Raw genomic sequence first — 27,382 nt, 5'->3', positions numbered from 1 at the left:
ATTTATATTTGAGAGAGACAGAGACAGAATGCGAGTGGGTTAGGGGCAGAGAGCGAGGGAGACACGGAATCCGAAGCAGGCTCCAGTCTCCGAGCTGTCGGCACAGAGCCCGACGTGGGGCTCGAACCCACGAACTGTGAGATCGTGACCTGAGCCGAAGTCAGACACTCAATCGACTGAGCCACCCAGGCGCCCCGAGTAATACCTTTTTAATCCCTCTGCCTGTTTTTAAATTGGGTTGTCTTTTTGTTGTTACATTGTAGGGGGTTTTAATATAGTCTGCATCCTAACCCCTTATCAGATAAGTGATTTGCAAATTTTTTCTCCCGCTCTGGGAATTTTCCAATTATGAAATTAGTATACGCTTCAACAGAAACATTGAGAAGGACTGAAGAGTCCCAAAAAGTATGAAGAATCAGAAAAAAACACCTGTATTCCCACCTGAAGGTTAATGATATTTTATATTTTGCCATATTTGTTTCTCATCACTATTGATACTTATGTTTACACGTTTGAATGAATCTGTCTGTATAGTTCTTTACCTTATTTTTTTTGCTTAACATATTATAGCCATTTCACTAAGTCACTAAAAACTTGAAACAGAATCTTAATGGCCACACATATTCTACTATATGGATATACTACTATAATTTACTTAACCATTCCCTACTGCTGAAGATATGTTACTTCCAATGTTTTTCTATTAATAATAAGGCTGAAATTAACACCTTGCTGTCTGGATTCCTCATTTTCTTCCCATAGATTAGAAGCCTAAAAGTCAAGTTACTGGATTTAAGTCATCCATTGCTTAAAGCAGTCTTTGGCTAAAATGCCAATATCCTTGGGGAGGTCTTCATGCCTTAGCTATCTCTTTTTTTTTAATATATATATATTTTTAACGTTTACTTTTGAGACAGAGAGAGACAGAGCATGAACGGGGAGGGGCAGAGAAAGAGGGAGACACAGAATCGGAAGCAGACTTAGCTGTCTCAACATGTGCTAATGACGATTACCTTGAGATGCTCTCTTTTAACATAATTTTGGTTCAGACCAAAAGGTATCATCCCAGAAAGGGTCCGTAAGGGATGGAGACTCAGGATGTGTTTGTTAGAGATCAGAGCAGGGGGGAAAGGGTGAGAAAACAAGCAGAGACAAGTTGAAAATGAGGGACTGCTCTGGGTAGAGCTTGGAGTCAGGACATTGAGCACATGGGGAAGAAAAGAAGATAGGAAAGTGAAGGCGAGAAAAGACAAACTTGATCATGGCATTATTTTGTCTCAGGCTCTTCCTACTCCCCGCTTATATCTGTAAGGGCTATTGCTAGGTGTGCAGATTCTCTGACCGGGTAGGTAAGGCAGCCTGACCAGTGCTGAGAGCTTCGGAATCCCCAAGGGAATGTGAACCGGTGAAGGTCACCTAACATTTTAGTGACTGAGTCTTCCCACACAGCTGAGACTTTCCACGCTTGGAAAGACTGGACACAAAATGCTAAGAACTTTATAATTAGATTTTTGCCTACTTACACCATTCAAAAGGGACTTGCAGTCTGGAGTTAAGAACAGAAAATGTTCCTTGGAGCAATTCGTCTGCACAATTGAGTAAGTAATTTCATAATTCCATCCAGCCACCACCTGCAACAGTTTTGGACTGAATATTTAAAAGGCACTTTAAACATCACTCACAGTGTTATGACGAGTGTAGGATGCTGCCTGGCTCAAAAATATGAACGATGATTATTACTAGGCAGAAGGCATTTCTGAATAAATATTGAGCGCTTTATGACTCTCACTCCCTCCCCACGTGCACGCACACACATATGCACACGCACGCACCACACTCCTACACATCAAACAACCAAATGCAATCTACACGCGGAGGTACTGTATTTCCTTAAGTAAGACCTAGCAGTATTTCCTCAGCTAGGCGGCAGGAAGAAAGTCTTCCACTGAATTTGTGAAATATGCATAATGCTGTTCTAGATGGATGAAGAAAACTCTGGAACTTGGGTGACTTTGACCAGTAGGTCCTCAGGTTCCCAGACTGCCAGGCAGTGAGATTTCTCCTGCTTTATCTGGGCCCAGTTGCACCCTGATAGCTGGCTATGGACATAACTGAGCAAAGCCCATGTCTTGCATGAAAGCAAATTGGAAGGTCGATTAAAAGCAGGGAATGTTACCGACCAAAGTGAGTCCTTTGTAATTAGAGGCTGAAATGCAAGGGAGCCAGTCGACCGTCACTAAAGGCTTAATGAATGGAGGCAACGAAAAGACCAGAGTTACAAGTATTTACTTTTTTTCCTGATGGTACGGAACCTATGATTTAGAGGGTACCCAGAAAGCTGTGCCATCCTTTTAGACGCAATTTAATTTTTGGAGCCAAGTCTGCCTCATGGTAGTGAGGTATTAATAAAGTTTTCTTAAGACCCTAAAGACAGAATGGCTTTTCCATTTCACTGTCTCTACAAAGAACATGTAATACGGACTACCGTGCGGAATGAAAAATTAAAGAACAAACCTGTCTGTGGGCCCTCTTGACTTCTCTAAGAGCAAAGAGGTGGGAACGACCGGTGTGGTTGTTAAAATGTTGAATGGCGTGTCTGAGAACGGGCTCCAGGTCAAGGCTCGCAGTCGATATGGGGTGCACACAGCCAAGGCAGTCATACTGGCTTGTCACCACAGGACCCTCGGCTTGACAAAGAGCAGGCAAAAGGGCAGCATTAATGAGTGAAACCTTCGTTCACATACGCTGCCCTAAATGAGATAACTTAGAAGGCCCTGGTAAACTTTCCAGTAAATCGTAGTATCCATTAAAGAACGAGAAGGCGAGGGGCGCCTGGGTGGCTCAGTCGGTTAAGCAACTGGTTTTCGATTTCAGCTCAGGTCACGATCTCACGTTTCGTAGGACTGAGCCTCGCGTTGGGCTCTGTGCTGGCAGCACAGGCCCTGTTTGGTATTCTTTCTCTCTGCCCTTCCCCTGCTCTCTCTTCCTCTCTCTCTCTCAAAATAAGTAAATAAAGTTAAAAAGAAAAGTGAGGGGCACCTGGGTGGCTCAGTCAGTTAAGCATCTGACTTTGGCTCAGGTCATGATCTTACAGTTCGTGGGTTCAAGACCTGGGTCGGGCTCTGTGCTGACAGCTCAGAGACTGGAGCCTGCTTTGGATTCTGTGTCTCCGTCTCTCTCTGTTCCTCCCTCACTCATGCTCTGCCTCTCTCTGTCTCTCAAAAAAAAAAAAAAAGTAAATGCTAAAAAAAAAAAAAAAAGTGAGAATGCAAGACCGCTTTTTAGCCAGAGAGATAAACCTATATTATTTACTTAGGAACATCTTGCATGCATACTATTGTGCACTTATTTTAAATTTATTTAAAAGTAATTTTAAATCATAGAAGTAACATGAATTTAGTGGCGCCTGGATGGCTCAGTCATTTGAGCATCTGACTCTTAGTTAAGGGCTCAGATAATGATCTCAGTTTGTGGGTTTGAGCCCCACATCAGGCTTCTGCTTGTGCAGAGCCTGCTTGGGATTCTCCCTTGCTCTCTGCCCCTCCCCCTCTCCATCTCCATCTCTCTCTCCCTCTCTCTCTCTCTCAAAAATAAATAAATAAACATTTTTTAAAAGAGTGACATGAGGGGCGCCTGGGTGGCTCAGTCGGTTAAGCGTCCGACTTCAGCTCAGGTCATGATCTCACGGTTTGTGAGTTCGAGCCCCGTGTCGGGCTCTGTGCTGACAGCTCGGAGCCTGGAGCCTGCTTCGGATTCTGTGTCTCCTTCTCTCTCTGCCCCTCCCCAACTTGTGCTCTGTCTCTCTATGTCTCTCAAAAAATACATAAATGTAAAAAAAAGAATAATAAAATAAAATTTTATTTATATGAATTTATACTCTTTTTTTTTAATTTTTTAATGTTTTTATTTATTTTTGAGACAGAGAGAGACAGAGCATGAATGGGGGAGGGGCAGAGAGAGAAGGAGACACAGAATCGGAAGCAGGCTCCAGGCTCCGAGCCATCAGCCCAGAGCCCGACGCGGGGCTCGAACTCACGGACCGCGAGATCGTGACCTGAGCCGAAGTCGGATGCTTAACCGACTGAGCCACCCAGGCGCCCCTATACTCTTATAAAAAGTAAAACATTACAGATACATCTTATTTATTTTTTTAGAATTAATTACAACTCCTTGAAGCCTGGCTCAGGGTATATAATACATTTTGTATCAACTCAATGCTTTGCACCTGTTGCAAGTGCCAGGTGTGGAGCGAGGCACCGTGAGTACGTTGATTCGATAGTAATGGTCACTGCTGTGAAAGAGTTGGGCAAAGTTGAGTGAGAGAGTCAGAACTGCAGATGGGCCATGTCAATATAATTTGGCAACAACTTGGAAAGTCAGGAGCCCAGACTGAGCTCAAGTAAAACTTTCCTGAGGAGAACAGGCCCGAGGCAAGAGGGGCCAAGGTCAACCAGGTAGGGGAGCCTGGGCGGCTCAATCGGTTAAGCGTCCAACTCTCGATTTCAGCTCAGGTCATGATCTCGTGGTTTGTTGGCTCGAGCCCCCACATCAGCCTCCACGCTGACAGTGCAGAGCCTCCTTGGGATTCTCTCTCCCTCTCTCTCTGCCCCTTCCCTGCTTGTGCACATTCTCTCTCTCAAAATAAATAAATAAACTTAAAAAAAAAAAAAAAAAAAAAAGATCAACCAGGCAACATGAGCAATAAGGCCTGAGAAGGAAGGATAGCTCCCAAGAAAGCAAGTTGAGTCAGGGACAGCAGAGTGGGACATGGTGTATATACATTTTGCCAGGGCTTAAAGCAGGAGGGCGGGGGAGTGGGGCCTATGGAGTTCAGAACAGTCACTGGAGAGTCCTCTGCTACTGGGCCCAAGCCCCACCTTGGAGGCCAAGGGTTACTAACCATATTCCCAGTCCCCTGGGCTCCCTCGTGAGCCTGATGAAAGCCCGGGCCCCTCCGCAGGAAAATGCGCGCGTACTCACAATGCTCTCCACGTAATTTCAGGGTATTCACAGACCCTCTGAATTTGGTTAAGAATGGTCTGCTGGGAGAATGGGGAACCACTGAGGGGATTGTAATAAATCAATGTAACATGTTAAAAAAGAAGTACGTTTGTATTAAATTACAAAGTAATGTTCCTAACAGGTAGCCCTAACCCTTGGGTCAGTAGAAGCTCCCACCGTAGAAAGGGGAAGAGCCATGGGGCTGTCCTAGGCCCCTTCGCCCAGTGAGCTCTCCCTGCCCAAGCGTGTGCCATCCGAACAGAATCAGGAGGCCGGGTGGGTGGTGTTCTACAGCCCGTCCTCCATTGTTAGCAGGTGGACACAACCGTCCCTGCAACTGTTTCTTGGTCTCTCTGGAAGTGTGAGTGTCCCAATAAAGACTTCCCCGCTGAGTAGTCATGGCGACCCCAGTTATGGTGACAGTGGTGGGCAAGTTAGAAAACTGGAATACAGGGGAAAGGGGAGAGAACTACTGATGGAAGAAGAAAGAACAATGAACAAAAGGCAGCCGGAGATAGAGAAGAGAGGAGGTGGGTCGGCCTCCTCTGGGGCAGCTGTGACTGGGGGTGGGGAGGGGAGACTGATGGGGGGCTGGAGAGAGGTGGAGTCTCCTCTGTGTCCCAGTGATTTTCCACCCTGCCCCAACATTTCTAGAGAGAGGTTTTTAAAATTAAAAGAAAGATTGGGGCGCCTGGGTGGCGCAGTCGGTTAAGCGTCCGACTTCAGCCAGGTCACGATCTCGCGGTCCGTGAGTTCGAGCCCCGCGTCGGGCTCTGGGCTGATGGCTCAGAGCCTGGAGCCTGTTTCCGATTCAGTGTCTCCCTCTCTCTCTGCCCCTCCCCCGTTCATGCTCTGTCTCTATCTGTCCCAAAAATAAATAAACGTTGAAAAAAAAATTTTTTTAAAAGAAAGATTGTGACTTTTGATTCTGAAACACATCTGGTTACAAAGGTTTCAGATGAGGGATGTGGACCTAGAAGTAAATTCTGAATGTTTGGCTAAGCTTTGTCGCTCACTATAAACAATTGCCGTGTACTGGATGATAAAGTTTGCTTACAAGAGAAAGTGTTTTTTGTTTTTTTGTTTTTTGTGTTTTGTTTTTTGAGAGAGTGAGAGGGAGAGCGAGAAAGAGCAGGGGAGGGCGAGAGACAGAGATAGAGAATTTTGAAACAGGTTCTCTGCTCAGTGCAGAGCCCAACAGGGGGCTCGATCTCACGACCCTGGGATCATGACCTGAGTCAAAATCAAGAATTGGCCGCTCAACTGACTGAGCCACCCAGATGCCCCGAGATAAAGTCCTTAAACTGCATAATCAAAACCTACTCCAAACAAACAAACAAAAAAAGATTTTAATTACTTGTATGTTCTTTTCTGCTTTTGGACTGGTTTTGTTTGAAAGCAATTTCTTGTAAGAACTGGATATGGAAGAGGAAAGCCAAGAAGGTGAAGAACTCAGAAGGATTCCTGGCCAAGTTTGACCTCAAAGCCCATGTTTTTCTCCCTCCCTCTTTGCCCATAATTGAAGGCAGCCCTTGTGCCTTCTCAGCCCTTCTCAGAGCCTTTGCACACAGAGGATACAATGCTGCAGTCGGGAGGGGAGTCAGGATGTGCTAAGGGGATGACTGGCCTGATCCTGCCCCTGACCTTCGACTCTGCAGCTCCCTGGCCCCGCCCCACCCCCAAGGCTGCCACCACCCACGGGGAGCGGGGGGGGGGGGCTTCTTCTAGGCTGTGCTCCTGGCACCACACTGACAAGGTTCATTTCCTCCTCCCCCCCCACTGCTAGCACCCCCCCAGGGAGAGCCAGCTACCTGGAGTAATCTGGCAGGTCTGCGTAGCCACAGAGAATTTTGTATTCCCTCTCTTCCCGACGGTTGCGGAGCATTCTCCTGTGGCCTAAAAAGAAAAGAAAAAAAAAAGAGAGAGAGAGAGACCACTTATCTTCATCTTTCAAATGGAGAAGTACACCTAGTACTATGGCTCAATATGACTTTCCCTTTTTTTTTAAACTTGCCCCCCAAAATTTTCTAACGAGTTTTGAGGCACAAGAAGGAGAGCTTTTGTAGCCTAACAATTATTTATTTATTTATTTATTTTTACAAGCCACTGAAATCACGAGACGTTGGAGGAGAGGCAGGATAAAGGCAAGGTTTTGAAGTACGTTTCCTTTTCCTTTTCACCAAAATGTATGCAGTGCCTTAGAGCCAGCCTAAGCTCTCCTCTTGATTTCCCTTTCCATTTCAGCATTGAAACGATGTGCAGGAGGCCAGTGTTGTGACATGAAGGGGTGAATCCTGGGACTGTGGAGAGAACGGCTTGCTTCTGGGCACTGTCCGTACTCCCCCGTCATTAAGGTCAAACGATCAAGCCGTGCTGTGCCAGGCACTTCGGCATTTGGTGAAGATAGCCATGGCTATTAAAGAAGGTTCTTTGCATACTGTATCTCATTTCACGCTCCAAGAACCTGATGCAGGCAATGCTAGCTGCCCCTTACGAGGCAGCACACCAGTTCTGAGTGGTCAGCTAGTTGGACGCAGAGGACGATTTACACTCAGGCAGATGCAAGTAAAGCACCCGTGATCTCCCCTCACCAGCCCTCGATCTTGGCCTAGATGTTGATCTGTTGTGTCTTTGGGGACTGGCCCGCTGTCCTAATTGGTCATTAGCGTGCCCTTCTCATGGAGGGCTTTCTCTTTGTTTAACTGCTGGCCTCTCCATGCTCTGATACCGAGAATGGGAACGCAGACACCAAGCATCTGACTTTTGTACACATTGGAGGGTTTATGTGCATTCCTTACAAAGAGGCTTAGCAATACTAACATCTCTAGCTCTAAAAATAGAAAAATCAGACAGTCTTGGTGGAGAAAACTGGGGGCTCGGGAACCATCAACCAACCTACTTACAGCTTGTGCAGATTCTTTGTAGTCACAATCTTGCCATGTTTTGTCACTTTGAACAGAACAGTCTCCCTCCCTGATTTGGTACTTGAAGGAATAAAATGTCTCAGGGTCATCCTGAAAAAAAGCAACCAAAGACACATAGGGTTCATCCAAATGCTCCAGCAAATACTTTGTGTGGGACCCAATGCAGATATGAATATTCGATCTTGATTTAACTCAACAAGAACAAAACATTTATTAAAAACACTGAAAGTTATAAATATTTACTTGGAAGAATGTTCATAATATATTTACAAATATGTATTTGTAAGTTACAAGATTATCCATAGTATTAGCCCATTTTTGTGGAAACCAATTTATAGGTATATGTAGGACTTTTAGAAGTCTGGAAAGTTATAAAGCAAAGCTGTTAAAATGCTTGTCTTTCAGTGGTGCAGGTACAGCTGTCTCACTTTGTTTTCTTTTTTTTTTTTTAACTTTTTTTAAACATTTATTTATTATTGAGAGAGAGAGAGACAGAGCACAAGCATAGGAGGGACAGAGAGAGGAGTAGACACAGAATCCGAAGCAGGCTCCAGGCTGTGAGCTGTCAGCACAGAGCCCAATGTGGGGCTCAAACTCACAAACCAGGAGATCATGACCTGAGTTGAAGTCGGATGCTTAACCAACTGAGCCACCCAGGTACCCCTGTCTCACTTTGTTTTCTAAACAAACGTTTATGAGTTGTCTTGTTAAAAAGTAAACATATATTTCTTTTACACCAAGAAAACAAGAGGCCTTTTTTCATTTTCAAAAAAAATGTTAATGGTTATCTCTGAATGGTGCGTTAATTTTGGTAACTTTAGTATTTTTATTTGCTTTATTTTTTTTCTGGCATGTCATGAGATAATAGATAAACCCTTTATTTATTTATTTATTTATTTATTTATTTATTTATTTTTAATGTTTATTTATTTTTGAGACAGAGAGAGATAGAGCATGAATGGGGGAGGGTCAGAGAGAGAGGGAGACACAGAATCTGAAGCAGGCTCCAGGCTCCGAGCTGTCCGCACAGAGCCTGACGCGGGGCTTGAACTCACGGACCGTGAGAACATGACATGAGCCCAAGTGGGACGCTTAATCGACTGAGCCACCCAGGCACCACAATAGATAAAACCTCTAAAGTGAAGGTGCTTTAAAGACCTGTGAGGCCTGAAAACATAAAACTCCTAGAAGAAAACATAGGCAGTAATTCCTCTGACATTGCCCTTTCTCTGACATTCTCAGGCAAGGGCAACAAAAGCAGAAGTAAACTGCTGGGGATACACCAAACTAAGAAGCTTCTGCACAGTGAAGGAAGTCATCATCAAAATGGAAAGGCAACCTCCTGAATGGGAGAAGATATTTGCAAACGACATATCTGATAAAGGGTTAGCATACAAAATATATAAAGAACTGATACAACCCAACACCAGAAGAAAAAAACAAAAAAGAAATAACCCAATTAAAAAATGAGCAGAGGACCTGAATAGACATTTTTCTGGAGACAATATAACGGATGGCCAAAAGACACATGAAAAGGTGCTCAACATCACTCATCATCAGGGAAATCCAAGTCAAAACCACAATGAGATATATTGTTTTACACCGGTCAGAATAGATAGAATCAAAAAGATAAGAAATCGTAAGTGTTGATGAGAATGTAGAGAAAAAGAAATCCCTTGCACTGTCAGTGGGAATGTCGATTGGTGCAACCACTCTAGACAACAGTATGGAGTTTCCTTAAAAAAATAAAAATAGAAATACCATATGATCCAGCAATTCACTACCAGGTATTTACCCCAAAAAATCCCAAAACACTAATGTGAAAAGATAAACACATCTATACGTTTCATACAGCATTATTTACAATAGCCAAGGTATGGAAACAACTCAAGCATCCATTGATAGATGACTGGATAAAGATTTGGCATATATATAATGGAATATTACTCAGCCATACAAAAGATTGAGATCATGGATGGAGCTAGAGAGTAATATGCTAAGTGAAATAAGTCAGATAGGGAAAGACAATACCATAGGATTTCACTTAAATGTGGAATTTAAAAACTGAGACAAATAAACAAACATAAAGCAGAAACAGATCATAAATATGGAGAACAAACCAATGGTTGCTATAGGGGAGGAGCTGAGGAGGTTGTGCAATACAGGTGAACGGGATGGAAGATACGGGCTTCCCGTTATGGAATGAATAAGTCACAGGGATGAAAGGCACAGCATAGGGAATACAGTCAATGATATTGTCATAGCGTTGTATGGTGACAGATGGTAGTCATACATAATAATGTGTAACATGGACGGCATAATGTGTAGACTTATCACTATATTGTACACCTGAAACTAGTGTAATGTTGTGTCAACTATACTTCAATAAAAAAGAAAAGAAAAGAAAAAAAAGAAGAGAAAAGAAAGAAAAGAAAAGAAAAGAAAAGAAAAGAAAAGAAAAGAGAAGAAAAAAGTGCAAAGGTGTTGAGTTAGATGAGAGCTTTCCAGATGTAAAGTCCTGACATCTCAGGCGGCAAGGGACCGGAGAGGTGATTTTGTCCAACCCTACACTTTGCAGGTGAGAGAAAGGAGGCCCTGAGTAGATGGGCATGGCCGAGGCAGCCCCCACACCTTGGAAAGGCAGAGCCAGCCCCAGATCCCAAGTCTCCTGACTCTCAGAGCCTGCTGGAGTCATGTTAGGTGCATCTGGGGTGATTGAGTCAAAGAGGATAGTCTCCAAAGTTCCTTCCAGATCTCAGATTTTGATAAAGAAGTAGGCGGGGGGCACCTGGGTGGCTCAGTTGGTTAAGTGACCGAGACTTAGGCTCAGGTCATGATCTTGTGGTTTGTGAGTTCGAGCCCCGTGTCGGGCTCTGTGCTGATAGCTCGGAGCCTGAAGCCTGCTTCAGATTCTGTGTCTCCCTCTCTCTCTGCGCCTCTCTAGCTTGCACTCTCTCTCTCTCTCTCTCTCTCTCTCTCAAAAATAAATAAACATTAAGCAAAAATTAAAAAAAAAAAAGATGTAGGCTGTTGTGGTATATAGATAGTCCTCACATGGCAAAGTAAAGCAGGATTCTATAGGCTGCTTATTTATTTATTTATTTATGAGAGAGAAAGGGGGGAAGGGCAGAGGGAGAGAGAAAGAATCTTAAGCAAGCTCCACACTCAGCACAGATCCCAATGCAGGGCTCAGTCACACCCTGGGATCATGACCTGAGCTGAAATCAAGAGTGGAAGTCTCAAGTGAATGAGCCACCCAGGCGTCCCTCTATGGACATTTTAGAACAAAAAAACCCACATTTGCCGTGGATGTCAGCCAATGAAGATAGCACTAATCAACTGCTGCTTGAGAGTGCCAGGACCACATATCTACAGCATTACACTAGTTTGTGAACCAGAATGGCTCAAATTTACTTTCAGGAAAAAAAAAGAAATTCTGTCCACTGGGCTTTTTTCTTTATCCTGATCATGTCAAATGACTAGCTTTCCCCCCTCTGCCAAAGTAAACAGTTACGTAACTATCACAGGCACAGAGTTTTATAGTGAAATTCGCTTAGACAAATTATTGAAAGATCTGTATTTTTTTAAATCACAACACTGTCAAGATTCGTCTTCAACCTGAGTGCGCCAATGTGTTATAAAAATATTAGAAAACACCTAGAACATTGCTGTTACCCTTGACGCATTCAGCCATACAGACTTCATGGTAGATATTTGGCCTAATGCATGTTAATCTCATTTCTGCCTCCTTTTAGGTAAAACTCCCCTTCCCTCTAGCTTTATTGAGGTATAGTTGACAAATAAAAATTACATATATTTCAAGTGTGCAATGTGATTATATATATATATATATACACACACACATACACACATATACACACATGTTGTAAAGTGCTACAAACAAGCTGATTAACATATACATCATCTGATGTAGTTCACCTTTTGTGTGTATATACGTATGGTGAGAACACTTAAAAGCTAGTCTTCTAGCAAATTTCAAGTATGCAATACAGTATTATTAACTATAAGCACCATGATGTACATGAGATCCCCAGGACTTGTTCATCTTATAACCGAAAACTTCTACCCTCTGACCAGCATCCTCCATTGTGCCCACCTCGCAGCCTTCTGCTTTCTGCTTTGGTGAGTTAGACCTTTTTAGATTCCACGTATAATGAGATCATATGGTATTTGTTATACATCTCCCCTTAAGCACCCCCTCCCCACCTGAGGTCTGGAGGTCTTTATTTAAATCTTTAAAAAAAATTTTTTTTAATGTTTATTTTTTTTGAGAGAGAGAGAAACAGAGTGTGAGAGGCAGAGAGGCAGAGAGGGGAGACACAGAATCCGAAGCAGGCTTCAGGCTCTGAGCTGTCGGCACAGAACCCAATGCGGGGTTCGAACCCACAAATGGTGAGATCATGACCTGAGCTGAAGTTGGACACTTAATGGACTGAGCCACCCTGGTGTCCCTGGAGGTCTTTATGTTTTAATCTAGAGCTAGTCATTTAGGAAGTTCTTTTGCTGCAATCCGACCGAGTTCCTGGATTCTCCTAGTCTGCATAGTTTCTTTCAAATGACTCCATTTACCTTTGTTTCCTTTCACCTGAGCATGCTGCTTCTCTGATCACCCAGGAACCCAAGCTTGGTGGCCCAGGACGAGTCATACCCTGCCCTGCACTCCCGGGCCAAAGAGTCGTAAGCTTCTACCTCTGCTTGTCAGTTCTTTGGCGATTGTTGGTGTGTGTGTGTGTGTGTGTGTGTGTGTGTGTGTGTGGTGGGGGAAGGGGGCTGGGCTCCAAGTGACAGCACAAATCTCAAATGATCTCAAGGTAAGGGACAGCTTACTCACCGTCCTGGTGACCTCGGTTACACGGTACAACACAAACTGGTTGCCACTTTGGTTTCTACTGTTATATTTCTTCAGAGCAGTGTCCACAGCCTTGAATAGGTCTTCATCATTGCAATCGATTTCTTGTGAGAAGGACTCCTCGGTTAAGCTAGGTAGCAGCCTAGAGCAAAGGAAAAGCACAGCAATTAATTTCATGATTTAGCAGTCTCCCTCCAGGAGCTGAGGGATGGTTTCACCAAGATCCAGGCGCCAACTTGAATGGTGATTTTAGCTATTCTCCACCCTTTATCTCCCCTGTGTTTTCCTCTCTCTGCCTCAGCACTCTGGGTCCTGGTGAACTCCTGCTTTCCTATACTATCTGCCCTATTTCCAAAGGACAAATGGCTCTGTTGGGTTGGTTATCCAAGCAGATTTCAAGCTAAAACATTGCAACACTGAGGTTATTGGCCCGCTTGTTTGCATTCAGGAAGCACGTGGGAGCACAGAACACATTTCCAGGTGATTGCACAATGTTGTATTACAAAGCAGAACAGAAAGCAGTGAAGGAGGAGGAGAAAACACCAACCACATCTGTTATTCCCTGCCCCAAATGACTTTCCCAAAGCTGTTTCTGAAGGTCACTACATGGGACAACAATGCAACAGTGAATACAATGCACAGATACCTTTCAATAGTTTCTTTGCGAGATTGGTAGCTGCCCAAAAGCATGTCGCTACCAATCACATGGCATGTCTGAGGAGCCCATGCGCATGGGGATAAGTCTCATACCAGCACACTGGCAAAACTTAAAATAAAATATGAGCATCCTATCTGGTTTCTGGTCAGGTCTCCATTCAGTTGCATTGGTTTCAGAAAGAAGAATGCTCCCAAGGGTGGAGGAGACAGGAGAGAAACAGAAGAAGAGATGAATTGAGTGAAGTCCTGTGTCCCCTATCCTGGCTTGTTTTTTTAAAAATTTTTAATGTTTATTTTTGAGAGAGAGAGGGAGACAGAGTGCAAGCAGGGGAGGGGCAGAGAGAGAGAGGGAGACACAGGATCTGAAGCAGGCTCCAGGCTCTGAGCTGTGAGTGCGGTGCCCAACGCGGGGCTCGAACTCATGAACTGCGAGAGCATGACCCGAGCCAAAGTAGGACACACAACGGACCGTGCCACCCAGACGCCCTGCTATTTCTTTTTTTAAAGTTTATTTATTTTGAGAGAGAGTGAGTGCGTGGGCAGAAAAGGGGCAGAGAGAGGGAGGGAGAGAATCCCAAGCAGGCTCCACACTGGCTGAGCATAGCCCAACACACAGCTGGATAAGGGGACAACACGGGGCTCGATCCCACAAACTGTGAAATCATGACCTGGGCCAATATCAAGAGTTGGTCAGTCACCTGACTGAGGCACCTGGGTGGTCACCTTGCTTCTTGTTTCTGATGTGGTGGATATGGGTGTCTACTCATCAAGCCTAAGGAAACTTTCCGGTCAACTCCAAATTCTGATTCCAACTACTCCTGGATTGTGCACCATTAGAAATGTCCTCACTTTCCCAGCCTCAGCATCTTTGTGGACCCCTCCTTCTTCTCAACCTAAGAACTTACCCATGTTTCTTTCAGCCTTAGTTTTTTGTTTTATTACTATACACATCCTGCCCCAACACACACACACCAATCTACCTTCTGCCATTACTACACAGCTGAAACTGCTTCAGCAAGTCAGGAAGAGAGCCCTTTAAAAAAATATATGTTTATTTTTTAAATGTTTATTTATTTATTTTAAGGGGGAGAGGGACAAAGAGAGAGGGAGAGAGAGAATCCCAAGCAGGCTCCATGCTGTCAGCACAGAGCCAGATGCTGGCTGGATCTCATGAACCATGAGATCATGACCTGAGCTGAAATCAAGCATTGGACGCTTAACCAACTGAGCCACCCAGGTGCCCCAAGCCTGAAGTCTTACTAGCCTGTGTCTAAATGCTTGACTCCTGAGTTGGGAAGAAAGGAAAAGAAAGAGGACTTGAGTGCGGAAAACAAGAGTCCTCCGGCACCAAAATGAATAAAGAGAAGTTACCCGAAACTAGAGCCTCCCTAGCCCGGGGAGAAGATAGGAGAAAAACAGAGGGCCCTGGAATTCCTGAAGCAGAGAACACCTCTGTCCTGCTTTCTGAGCATGCAACCTGGAAGACAGCAAGATTCCAGGGAGAGAACAGCCATACGGTATCTCTTGGCAGTCATGTTCATTAGCAGTCTTGCAGAGACCCTTATATCCTCAGTTTGATACAGCAGTATGAGATAAACTAGACCCAGACAGGGATGGGAACAGGCTAGGAGGAATTCCTCAGCAGGAGAGAACTGGTGAACCAATGATGAAGAATCAGACCTCCTTCTTGTGCCCACCACCCAAACACCTGGGCACCACATGAAATTCGAGAACTGTGGCACGACTTTGTGTGGAGAGTAGTGGGGTCAGGGGAGTCCAAGAAGGACTGAGGTTAAGTTTCCTATTAGCCTACTAGGATGGCAGACTGAAACGGAAATTAATTTGTTCTGAAAATAAGGTGATATTTTGGGGCACCTGGGTGGCTTTGTTGGTTAAGTATCTGACTTCGGCTCAGGTCATGATCTCATGGTTTGTGAGTTCAAGCCCCGTGTCAGGCTCTCCACTGACAGCTCAGAGCCTGGAGCCTGTTTCAAATTCTGTATCTCCCTCTCTCTGCCCCTCCCCCACTGTGTTCTCTCTCTCTCTCTCTCTCTCTCTCTCTCTCTCTCTCTCTCTCTCCATCCCCCACCCCTCTCAAAAGTAAATAAACATTTTTTAAAATTTCCTAATTAGCCTACTAGGACGGTGGCATGAAGTGGAAATTACTTTGTTCTGAAAATAAAGTGATGTTTCTTGTGCACCTGAATTTATGATAACGCCAGCTGTAGCATAAGTACTCATAGAGGAAAGACTCTAGAATTAAAAGAATTAAGTCTAGGGAAGAAAGAGGATCGGAGATTTGCTACAAGGATTTGGGGGCCAGTGACTTGTAGCACTGAGATCTTTCCTTTCCATTTGTCTCTCTCTTCTCATGCTATCTCCTCCCCTACCCACATTTTGCCCCACCCTGAGTATGAAAGAGAGATTAAAATAACTTGAATTTCACATTCATTGTTGGTCATATTTTTTTTTATTTATGGTTCTAATTCAGAACATTAATTCTTCCCCGTCGAGGAAATCAGATTTTGGAAGCGTACATGCAAAAAACTTCAAGACTTGTGAAAACTCACTCTCGAATACCCCTGGGCATGATTCAGAGGCTGACTGAGGGAAGGGCTGAATCTTTGGGTTTAGAGCATTGCTGTGGTCTGGCAATGAGAAGCTAGGAAAATTGGCTTCCGGAAGAGGAAGAACTTCACCTTTCTTTAGTGGAGAGAGTCGGTAAATATATCCAATTTGTCTCCAGTGGAAGTGAAAGTGTCTCTTACCTGGACTTCTTTGTTCTGAGTGCCTAGATGGTGGGTCATGACGGTGGTGATGGTGATCTTGGGGATCCTCACTATGCGGTGGTGGGTCACAAGGTCCATGGTCAAGGAAATCATGGCCATGGGGATGGTGTCCATGGGGATGGTGTCCATGGGGGTGATGTCTATGGGGGTGATGCCCATGAGGAGGGGGTCCATGCGGATGGTGTCCATGGGGGTGATGCCCATGAGGTGGGGGTCCATGGGGACGGTGTCCATGGGGGTGATGCCCATGAGGTGGGGTTCCATGGGGATGGTGTCCATGGGGGTGATGCCCATGAGGAGGGGGTCCATGGGGATGGTGCTTACTGGAACTATGATTATGAGGGTGTCTGTGGGTCCTATTGGTGCCAAAATAGGGATGATGACATTTTAACTCTGGAACAGGTGAAACTTGGGGGGCTTCTGCCTGAAATGGTGGTCTGTCTGTTTGACTTTTGTCTTCTAGAGGAGGAAGACATCCAAGTTCATCTGGCTTGTGGGGATGGTGGTGATCTCTAAATTCATCAGGCTTAAATGGAGGCTTGCCGGCAAGAGAATGCTCATGCCCCCCAGGGTGGAGGGGATGGCTGAAATGCTGTTGTATGCCACTGATGTTTCTACCATTCTATTAAAGGATACAGAAAAGTGAATATTATTACGGAACACAAAAGAAGTTAGATGCACAACTTGATTTAGACCTAGGGCCTGCAGACTTTTGTATTCCACAATTGCACTTTTAAAAATAGGATAGCAAAACAGTACTCTCAAGCTTTTATCCCCCCAAGTTGACACTTGAAATACAAAGACTGTCATCTACCGTCATCATTATTTCACAATAGTAATATTTTGATAACACAAGAGTCAGAAAGATAATCTCAGAGTAAAGAGTGGTTTTCAGATGGAATAAATGTTGTATTAGGAAACAGTCTTTATTATCCCCATTTTTCGCATTTCAGCATAAAATGGTGAAATTATATTCTAGATGGTATTCATCTGTAGATCAACATTTGGAAAACTAGTGCCTTATACTTAATAACCTCAACAGAGTTCTGAGGCTTTATGGTACAAGCATCTCTTAGTCTTAAAGGATGAGTACTTCACCTCTTCCCTCTCCTCCTTCTTCCGATTTTAATTTAAAAAAAAATCTGTGGATGCGATGCCTGGATGGCTCAGTCAGTTAAGCATCTGACTTTAGCTCAGGTCATGATCTCACAGTTCATGAGGTCGAGCCCCACGTCAGGCTCTGTGCTGACAGCTCGGAGCCTGGAGCCTGCTTCAGATTCTGTGTCTCCCTCTCTCTTCCCCTCCCCTGCTCGTGATCTTTCTCTCAAAGAATAAACATTAAAAAAAATTGTTTTTAAAGCTGTGGAGCCATGTTCACGGTGACAAACCTGTCACGCCCCTCCCCCATTTTGTTTTTTGGTCTGGCATATGGACATTTGGATTATTTTCAGGTTTTTTGCTGACGTGAAAAGCACTGTAATGAATGCCTTGGTATAGAACAAAGCTTTCTGGCACAGATGTGAAATATTGCTTTGTGCCTCAGTTTATGTATCTTTATATAATATGTTTGAGGCTAATTCATTCCCCTTAGGCCCTATGCTTAATAATAAAAGTTAGAAATTATTTTTATTTATTTATTTTTTTAAGGTTTTTTTTTTTTTTTAACGTTTATTTATTTTTGAGACAGAGAGAGACAGAGCATGAATGGGGGAGGGTCAGAGAGAAGGAGACACAGAATCTGAAACAGGCTCCAGGCTCCAAGCTGTCAGCACAGAGCCCGATGCGGGGCTCGAACTCACGGACCGCGAGATCATGACCTGAGCCGAAGTCAGCCGCTTAACCGACTGAGCCACCCAGGCGCCCCAAGAAATTATTAAGTCTCAGCACTGGTGCCTTAACTATAAGGGCCATTTTCATATTCATTAGAGGGTGACTGAATTGGTTATGATTTTTACTTTATGAATCTTACCTCTCCCCAGTTCTTGGAATTTTTTTATGCTTTTTGTGTCATACCAGCAATAGTACCCCTTCCCCAGGGACCTATTCTCCCTGTATTTCTTTTCAGCCACCTCTTACCTCTCTGCCTCTCTCTTTCTCTTTCTCCCCTCCACCCCCAGAGCTATAACAACAAAATACACTCTGTGTCTGAAAATATTTCTTAGTCTGGCCTGCTTCTGATAAGGACTCCTTAGGCAACCCACCTCCAAGCTGAAGACTTCACAGTTTATGGCAATGTCATTTGGGGTTTCCAAGTCTGAGACTCCTACATCATAGGACAAATCTGCTCTGCAGAATCCAAAGGCCTATAAAGAAGAGAGAAGCCTCTTAGGGTGTGTATGTGTGTATTCGTGTGAGTCTCTATTTCTGTGCAGCTGGTATGAAGGTTCCCAGCTATAGTTGTAAACTTTCAGACATTTGGGAAAGCAAAAGAGCTTTAGAACAATCAGGGTACTATTATCAAATTTCTCCACTAATTATTTAATAATCTTTCCTAGAAGAAAGTGCAGGTTCCAAAGTGTCTCACTTCAAGTTGCTGTGGTTTTTTTCCCTGAGTGGTGACCAGTGCTGAGCTTTCCCACAGGGGTCAGTGAGGAAACCACATCATTGGTGCCCTGCCTTAGGCCAACCCTTCTGCACCGAAGACCCAAATTGCCTGTGCCTAGAGAGAATTAAGAGTGGTGTAGAAGAGGGATTTGTATACAACTTTATCCAGTCCCTTGAAGGAAAGTATTGGAAAGGAAGGAACCAGTATGAAATGGCTTGCGGGACCCTGTCAAAGTAACCATCCGCGGGCCTTACTGGGAGCACAGAGGCTACCGCTGGCTTGCACCCCTATGCCCCCGAGTCTCCTAAACCCAGCTGTCAAAGGTAGACTAGGACAAGAAGAAATGCTTTTCTAGAAGAGACAGATAATCACTGAGGTCTGAGAATAGTTTTGCAGTCAGACAGACCTATGTTAATTCTGGCTTCACCATTTATTAGTTGTGTGAGTTCAGGCAAATTACTTAAATTTTCTAAAATCCAGTCTTTGTAAAATGGGCACACTACTAACTGTCTTTGGGATGTGGGAGGGCTTAATTAAATGAGATTATGCTGCAAAACACTTAACATTGAGACCCCTCTTTTCCAGCTGCCATGTTTCTGCATGGCATCACCCACACCAAGATTATTAAGGATTTGTTGAAGAAGGGAGTGGGAGAGGGAGGTGTCTTTTCTGGTGGCCACTAAGCAAGATTCTAGAACTGCTTCAGGCAGCAATGTTGAACAGCCAGAAAAGGAACTAATGAATGAATGCTTCCTTGCTTTTGACCCTAGAGAGCCTGTTGTTAAACCTCAGGATTATCCTGGCCTTGAAATCAGAAAGCCATTGTTAAAATCCTATGTCCTAACATTTTCTAGCTAAGTGCCCTGAGGTTAAGTGGTTAACCTTCTAGGGGTGCCTGGGTGGCTCAGTCCATTGAGTGTCCGACTTCGGCTCAAGTCGTGATCTCACGGTTCGTGAGTTCGAGCCCCGCATCAGGCTCTGTGCTGACAGCTCGGAGCCTGGAGCCTGCTTTGGATTCTGTGTCTCCTTCTCTCTCTCTGCCCCTCCCCCACTCATGCTCTGTCTCTCTCTCTCTCTCTCTGTCAAAAATAAATAAAAACTTTAAAAAAAATTAAAAAAAAAAAAGTGGTTGAACTTCTAGGCTGTTCTGTCCTAGGGAAATGGAGGCAGGCGTTTGCTTCTCCTCAGCAGGGTTGTTACAGGGATCCAATGAAGCAATAGTATGCATGTAAACTACACACAAATGCTGAGTATTATTAATAAGATATTTCAGCAGATACAGAAGTATCCATTTATAAGTGATTAGGAGAAAAAAGCCCACTGCATTGAGCCTTAGGAGAACTGGATTCTAATCTCAGCTTGGTTATGAACACTGGGCAAGACACTTACTTTGCTGATCCTCAGCTCCACATTTGTCACATGGGTTCACTGTGAGGAATAAAGGAGATGAAGAGAACACAGGCACCCACTGATGTGTAGGCTCTTAATATAAGCCGGTTATCAGTTTTAGCTAAGTCTTTAATCCTAACGGGTTAGAAAAAACCTCAGTGTTAAGTTTAGTGTGGTGTAAAATCATGTGGTGTGATTGTAAAATCACAGTCTCATGATTCACTCAACTCCTCTGTGCCTCAGTTTCTCCATCTCTAAGTCAGAGATAAAAATAAGACCTACCTTATTGAGTGGTTGGGGGGTTAATAACATATGTGTAAAGCACTTGGACAGGTTCCTGGCACATAGTAGGTGGTCTCTAAATGTTACCTACTATTTCACAGACATTTATTATACTCACATTATAGTGCCTGGGAATATGGTGGCTACTGGAGCAGTTCCTCACAGAGAAGTCCACGTAGTAATTGGTTCTTTCCCCTCCTCTCTAGAACAAATTGGATCAAAGCAGTTTCAGGAACATAAAAATTAAAAAAGAAAAAAAAAAAAGCAGTAGATACCTGCTATCCAATATGCTATAAAGCACTGTGGGGATTCAAAATCACCAACATGTGCTATTTGTCTTATGACCACTGCCTTTAAAAAAATTTATCACAAATACAATATATTTTTATTTAAAACATTTTTTTTAATGTTTATTTATTTTTGAGACAGAGAGAGACACAGCATGAGCAGGGAAGGGGCAGAGAGAGAGGGAGACACAGAATGCGAAGCAGGCTCCAGGCTCTGAGCTGTCAGCACAGAGCCCGACGCGGGGCTCCAACTCACGAACTGTGAGATCATGACCTGAGCCGAAGTCAGATGCTTAACCGACTGAGCCACCCAGGCGCCCCAATAAAATATATTTTTAAAGGGGCACCTGAGTGGCTCAGTTGGTTGGGTGTCCAACTCTTGATTTCAGGCTCAGGTCATGATCTCATGAGATTGAGCTCCAAGCTGGGTGTGGAGCCTGCTTAAGATTCTCTCTCCCCCTCTCCCTCTGCCCCTTCCCTGCTAAAGTGTGAGCAAGCATGGGTTTGCTTTCTCTCTCTCTCTCTCTTTCTCTCAGTCTCTCTCTCTCTCTCTCTCTCTCTCTCTCTCTCTCTCTCTCTCAAAAAATACTGTTTCATTGAAAAGGGCAAATAATATAGACATAATCAAGCATAGTGAAAAATCACCTTTCCTGTACCCAACTCTTCTTCCCAAAGGTACCACTACCACCTATTTGAGGGGTTTCTCGTAGCCTTTTCCTAAATATGTCGCACATGTACCCATATATCTAACATAAATGGGCTCAGAGTCTAAGTGTTGTCTCTAACTTGCTTTTCCCCTTGGAAACTCTTCCCAATGCATAAGGATCCAAGACATTCCCTTTAGTAATTGTGCTATATTCTTTCCATTCCTTCCATTCCACTCAGTCGCTATTCATACTCCCCACAACTCCAAAACTTAAAAAAAAAAAAACCGCAGGAAAGCAGTGTCTTTGGTATCTCTTGCCCACGGAGGCTGCCACAGGGACCTCAGTTTGAAAGTAGCGTGACACGTGAGGCCAGTGGAGAGGGCCAGGGCCGCTGGGTCTGCGCCTGCCAGGCCGGAGCTGGGCCCTCAGACGCTAGCTGACGTGAGGGGACACTCACCACTCTGACAACTCTCTCCACTCGGTCCACTCTGAAAAAGGCAAAATCTCCATTCTCTCTTTCGTACTTCTCCAAGGCTTTGTTGGCTTGGTCTCTATAAGGCTGAGTGTCCTCAAAGAAGTCAAAGAGGACAGGGCTGTCTTTGGTATTGACCAGTGCCGAAGAGACTGGAGAAAGAAGATGGCAACCTTCCATTACCAGAGGCTTGGAAATAGCAGTGTCAATACTGGGACTTCATATGTATAAGCACATTGGCAAGAAAAACAATAGCTTCCGTTTTACAGATGGGTACATTGAGGGTTGGAGAAGCAAAGTAATTTGCTCAAGATCAAATCAGCCCATCAACAGCAGGACTGAACTTAAAACCAGATCCTTCTGATGCTCATGTCTCTGTTGTGACTCCATTCAGACACCTCTGCCATCACTCACAAAGTGTTCATATTTCACTGAACTCCTCCTGTCTCGCCTCCCAGGAGGGAGAGGCATCATTAACATAGTTTTTGCCCAGAGAGAGAAGATGCAGATCACCCTTTCTTCAAGGTGACCTCTTAAAGGGGTTGCTTGACTGTTGAATTTTTGTATATTGAATCATGTTGAAAATCTTATATATTGAATGTCTTGAAAGGAAGGCATACCAACAACAGAAGAAAACCCTCTGCTTTTCCTTCTACAGAGAGCAAATAATAATTGATTTTCTGAGGGCAGGGGCCATTCCTGATATGTGCATCTTAGTATTATATGGTGAATACCACAGTATGATTGAATTCTATATTAATTTAGAATTAATTAGTATTTGAACATATGACCATACCAGAACTTGTGGTGCAGTTAAAATCATTCAGTCTAAGATCCTGAGATTCATTCAAATATGTAGCTATTACCTTACACTGTCCGATCACCTGTAAGAAAGAGGGAATTATGTCATTGCACACTGCCTTTGTCGGGTTGAATGTGAGGGGACAAAAAGTGATGTCACATACTCCTACTATCCACTGAGAATCCACTTTGGTTTTCTCTCACCAAGTCCTCTCTCAAAACCTGTATTTTCTTAGTCTGTTTCTGTGGGCTGGGTGCTATATACATCCAAAACCCTCACGAGAGCCAGGGAGAAACTGTTTAAACAGATCATGGCCATATCCCAAACATTTTCAAGGGAAAACAGTGCTAAAACTCCTCGGTAGGTAAACGTCTTATTTTCTAGAACTGAAATTTGATATATGTGCTTATTCATCTTCTTGCTCTCTTCCTGTGGCGGAGAACCCGGCATCTGAGTACCCACGTGCAAGATGGAGAACGAGACCCTGTTCCTCAAGGCAACTACACTTACTCCCCTCGGCTATTCCTGCCAACGAGGCCAGTCTTCATAGGGCACAGTCACAGGTTCGTATGTTCTCAGACACACGGACTCTCAGGGCCTGAACCCTTAAAGTCCAGGTACCCCAAACCCCTCCTGTTATTTTACAGCTGAGGAAGCAAAAGTCTAGACATTTGAGGTGATTTTCCCAAGGTCTCACAGCTGGGCATGTTATCCCAAGGGACCACAATCCCCAGTGACTCAGCCTGAACTGGGAATCCCAGGAATGACTCTCAAGAGACTTTACTCAAGGTCAACATAGTCTTCACGAGTCAAGAGGCAGGATCTGCCCTTCCTTGTTCACTCTGTTAGCGCAGGCATGCTGCTGCCCTGAGTAAACAGAATAGACAGAAGTCTAGAATGATACAAGTTCAAAGTACCCTGTTTACTTACAATCTCAGATACACGCTTAGAAAGAGCTGGGTCACAGTCATCCCAGTGTTTCCTGGATAGGACTGGGCAGTCTGATTCTTTCACATCTAAGACTAAATAATAGACAGCTGCAGATTCCTGAGGAATACCAGAAGAACAACATGTGAGTAGCATGTGGGAGCCTAGTGCTTTTTCAATAAAAGCAATCTCTTTATTTTTATTTTTTAACATTTATTCATCTTTGAGAGACAGAGAGAGAGCATGAGCGGGGAAGGGGCAGAGAGAGAGGGAGACACAGAATCCGAAGCAGGTTCCAGGCTCTGAGCTGTCAGCACACAGCCCGACACGGGGCTCGAACTCACGAACCGCGAGATCATGACCTGAGCTGAAGTCGGACGCTCAACCGACTGAGCCACCCAGGCGACCCGCAATCTCTTTATTTCTTAAAGAGAATTCCTGCTTCTCTCCAAATCATCACAGATGTCCTACCTTTGTGTCATTTGATCTATAAATAGCTTCAAAGAGTTACTTCCAAATGTTCTTTTTCACTGGTCATGATGTTGCTTCTGCCCACGAGCTTTAAAAAGCAACCACTGAGCAGCAGTGTGGGTTTGGGTGGAGGTGTTGAAGGTGCAGGCCCAGAATTATAAGTGATGACAGCCTCCGATCTGTATGTGCAGTTGTGTCCTCTTGCCCAGCTCTATTCCTGAACTTGGATTGTTTTGCCTTGATTTCAACCTGCCCAAAGCTTAAACACACTGTCTTCTCCTACAAGCTGTCTCTCTCTCTCAACTTCCCTGCCTGTTGTCCGAGGCGTCATTAATGACTTATTGCCGTAGTCCCTGGCTCAGAAATGTGAGGGTGACCTTGATTTCTTTCCTTTGCTTTTACTTCCCAGGAGCCAGGTGTTCAACGGCCTTTCTTTGCAATGTCTCCTGTCTTTTCTTCATTCTCTCTGCTCTGATTTCCATTGCCTGGGGCTGGTTCTCATTGCCTCTTTCCTGAGCACAAACGGCTTCCTAGTTCATGTCTCCTGTGTCCATCTCCCCAGGCACACCGCACCCCCCCCCTTCCTCACCCACCCCCACACCCTCTTGCCGTCACTCAGAGGCAGCACTGTGCCAATTTGTCCTGTGCCTGCGTGTGTCACAGAGAGCCTGGAACGGGACTCACGGTCACTAAATTGCCGGTTGGACCCTAAATTCCTGAAACCCCTCTTGTTCTCTGCAACCTGTGGTGCCTCTCATACCAGCAACAAGTGGAAATTTCTCTGCTTCTGTGGGGCCCCATAGTCTGTCCTCCTAGATTTCAGTGGTTTCACCAAAGGGTAGGTTTTTTGGGGGTGGGGGGGGGTGGGGGGGGGGGGGGGGGAGAGAGCCCTCCTTCCGTTAATCTCTTTCAAGGCCTCAGATCCACTCCAAACAAGCATATAATCTTATTAAGCGAAAACAGTAGGCTCTCTTTGCTTCACGATAAGCCTACAGTCAGTCTTCCGACCTGCTAACTGCTCCAAAGCCCACAAAAAACTTCCAGAACACTCCATTCCCGCTGCATTCAATTATTCCCTGACACTCTCCTTCCTCATTCCCTGTCTACATCCTTCTCCCAACCAATTTTAAAAGCTCTCCTTCCATTAGGTTACTTCTGCGTCTATACCACTTGATTGCTAAAATGTGTCCCGTCTTAACACAGTTTGCCTGTGTGTGTACGTGAGCTGATGATTATTTCCTTGAGGGTCCTGCCGACACCTTATTCTAATTCGCCTCTCCTGGTACTTACTGTTTGAGTTGGCTCAGCATACATGCTTATAAGTACCTACAGACTGATTCATAATTAAGGAGATATTAATAGCAAATGTTAGTTTGAAGGCACCCCTCCCCCCCCCAAAACCCCAACAGTGTAGAGGAGCAGCAGAAACGAAACCAGAAACCCTACCCAGAGCCATTTCATTGTGCAAGGCAGCAAGCGTGGGGCCCGACAGCACATTTGCCCCCTGGGGCCTGGTCTCCCAACTCAGCTCTACCACAGGCAGTTCCTCACCACTTTGTCCACATGGGCATCAGCGACCCGCAGCAACTGGAAAAGGTAGCCTTTCCACCGTCCTTTATTGATCAGGTCTAGCACTTTCCTGGCCAAGGGCTCAGTAGCGTCGCAGTCTGTGGGACGCAGGGCGCAGGAGTTCTGCAGCGTGAAGAAGGGGATGAGAAGCAGGGCTGCGGTGAAGGCTCTCATCTTGTTAAAACGTGGAAACCATCCCTTGCTACAGTATGTCCCAGCAGAGAATTTTATACAGACTTTCTGAAGATACACACACATGCACACACAATTGATTAAACAAAGTGTTTATGTATTTCTGTTGTGTAACCGGGGAGAGTCACCTTGACCCCTGGTTAAAATACCTGCCAACAGGCTGTAAATGATTAGTGGGTCCTGGGGACAGAAAGTCGAGACACGCCACTGGTGGGCGGGTGGACTTGTGATCTGCACAAAATCTGGATTTTTCTAGTAGTGATGGAGGCAGAGTGTGTTTTGGTGCATAGGCACTGTTTACCTTGGTGTGTGGGTGGGATTGGAAGTAAAGCAGGTTTCCTTCCTCTGCCTGCCGATCGCCGCCAGAAATCTCCCTATCGCTCCCCTGTTCGGATTATGTCCCCAACGTCCTCAGTAGAATGCAGCTGCATTATTTAAGGGAGGTAACACGTTAAACTCCTAATACCATAAAAGGAACTGAATTCTCAATAAGATGGAAGGATTAAACAGCTGTTACTTTGGAGTCAGATCTGAAGTTCAAACCTGCCCTGTTACTCTTAGTGTGTGATGCTGGGTAAGCTATAAAACCTCTCTGATTCTTAATTTTCTCATTTACGAAATGGGGATTCATCCCTTTTGGCTGGATCGTGTGATACTTAAATAGAAAACACAGATAAAGGAACCACGACAAGTCTTGGCACAGATTCAGGTACTGAATGCTTGATGTTACGTAGTCTTGTTATTATTACCACTGGTGTGTCTGAGAAGAAGTTGGGGACGCCCCAACTTGTCATTCACGGTTCTCAGTGGCCCCCTAAGCGTGCTAAAGAGAACGGGTTCATGTGGAAGAGAATGGTCGTGAGGGTAGCAGTCAAGCAATTGGATGCCCATCTCTGAGAAGGGGTTGGGTGGGCTATACCTGGGAGGGACTCAGACTGGCCTTAAGCTGATATCGCGCCCCCAACCCTCCAGAGAAACAATGTAGCCGTATGCACTCTTCTTACCAGCAGCTGACCAACATCAGAAAGGACCAGAGGGACTTAGCCGAGGTTCCCTCCTGAGACTAGTCCCTTAAACAGAAGCTCCCCACTCTCTGCTCCCTCTGCAGGGAATGTCCATAAAGGCCATAGTAATAGTTCTCATACTAGAATCACCTGAGGGGCTTTTAAAAATCCTTGTGTTCAGGCCTCTCCCCGGAGCAATTAAATCAGGATCTCTTGGAACGGACCCAGGTACTGGTGCTTTGAAAACTTCCAGGTGATTCCAATGTGCATTCACGGTTGAGAACCACTGGGCTCTAAACAGATCCTGAATAGAGAGAAAGAGTTGAAAGAGAGAGAGAGAGGGAAGGGAGAGGGTATGTGAAAAGCAAGGCCTCACTTCCCAGAGTCCCAGGTTGGTTCAGCAAGGTACTAAAAACACGTTGTGAGTTACGCTTGACATTGAACTTTTAAAGTTAGCGACCCTAGCTTTTGAATACCGAAACAGGACCTCTTCAATGAAATGTAGAATGACAGAAATAGTCTGGAAGCTGGCCAACGTGTTACTAAGGGGCTCT

At 44.7% G+C, this 27,382-nt stretch overlaps 2 protein-coding genes across 7 annotated transcripts in view; both read right to left on the bottom strand.

Annotated features, from left to right (window-relative positions):
• Positions 1-13,190, bottom strand: part of KNG1 (kininogen 1) — a 29,272-nt gene extending 16,082 nt beyond the window's left edge. The window contains exons 1-5 of one of the 3 annotated variants that reach the window (XM_040481041.1): positions 12,778-13,190; positions 7,905-8,015; positions 6,813-6,897; positions 2,515-2,687; positions 1,524-1,631 (exon numbers count right to left, since the gene is read on the bottom strand). In XM_040481041.1, coding sequence (XP_040336975.1) covers positions 1,524-1,631; positions 2,515-2,687; positions 6,813-6,897; positions 7,905-8,015; positions 12,778-12,972 — 672 coding nt within the window. In that variant the 5' untranslated portion in view covers positions 12,973-13,190. The remainder of the gene's footprint in view (positions 1-1,523; positions 1,632-2,514; positions 2,688-6,812; positions 6,898-7,904; positions 8,016-12,777) is intronic. The other 2 variants (XM_040481040.1, XM_040481039.1) reach the window with 2 other exon arrangements.
• A 2,709-nt stretch (positions 13,191-15,899) lies between these two features.
• HRG (histidine rich glycoprotein) lies at positions 15,900-25,885 on the bottom strand. Of its 4 annotated transcripts, none has more exons than XM_040481038.1 (8): positions 25,615-25,885; positions 23,596-23,712; positions 22,660-22,747; positions 21,849-22,015; positions 20,576-20,659; positions 18,443-18,544; positions 16,507-16,863; positions 15,900-16,416 (listed from the first exon to the last, which is right to left on the bottom strand). In XM_040481038.1, exons 1-8 carry the CDS (start codon positions 25,804-25,806, stop codon positions 15,940-15,942), a joined length of 1,584 nt encoding a protein of 527 aa, XP_040336972.1. In that variant the 5' UTR covers positions 25,807-25,885; the 3' UTR covers positions 15,900-15,939. The 4 variants fall into 4 exon arrangements, with proteins under 4 accessions (XP_040336972.1, XP_040336971.1, XP_040336970.1 ...); XM_040481037.1 differs by having other exon boundaries at positions 15,900-16,440; positions 16,516-16,863; XM_040481036.1 differs by having other exon boundaries at positions 15,900-16,440; positions 16,471-16,863; positions 25,615-25,884.
• Between the last annotated feature and the right edge of the window lie 1,497 nt (positions 25,886-27,382).

This window comes from Herpailurus yagouaroundi, unplaced genomic scaffold (assembly GCF_014898765.1).
Source record: "Herpailurus yagouaroundi ecotype Mexico unplaced genomic scaffold, PumYag 159, whole genome shotgun sequence".
Taxonomy (NCBI): domain Eukaryota; kingdom Metazoa; phylum Chordata; class Mammalia; order Carnivora; family Felidae; genus Herpailurus; species Herpailurus yagouaroundi.
The sequence above is the reverse complement of the archived record's forward strand: the minus strand, read 5'-3'. Positions and strand labels throughout refer to the sequence as shown.

Coding starts and splice junctions, on each gene's coding strand:
- HRG (XM_040481035.1), bottom strand. CDS start 25,806: ATGAGAGCCTTCACCGCAGCCCTGCTTCTCATCCCCTTCTTCACGCTG. Junction 23,713..25,614: donor ATGCCCATGTGGACAAAGTG/GTGAGGAACTGC, acceptor GGTATTCCTCAG/GAATCTGCAGCTGTCTATTA. Junction 22,748..23,595: donor CTAAGCGTGTATCTGAGATT/GTAAGTAAACAG, acceptor TCTTTCTTACAG/GTGATCGGACAGTGTAAGGT.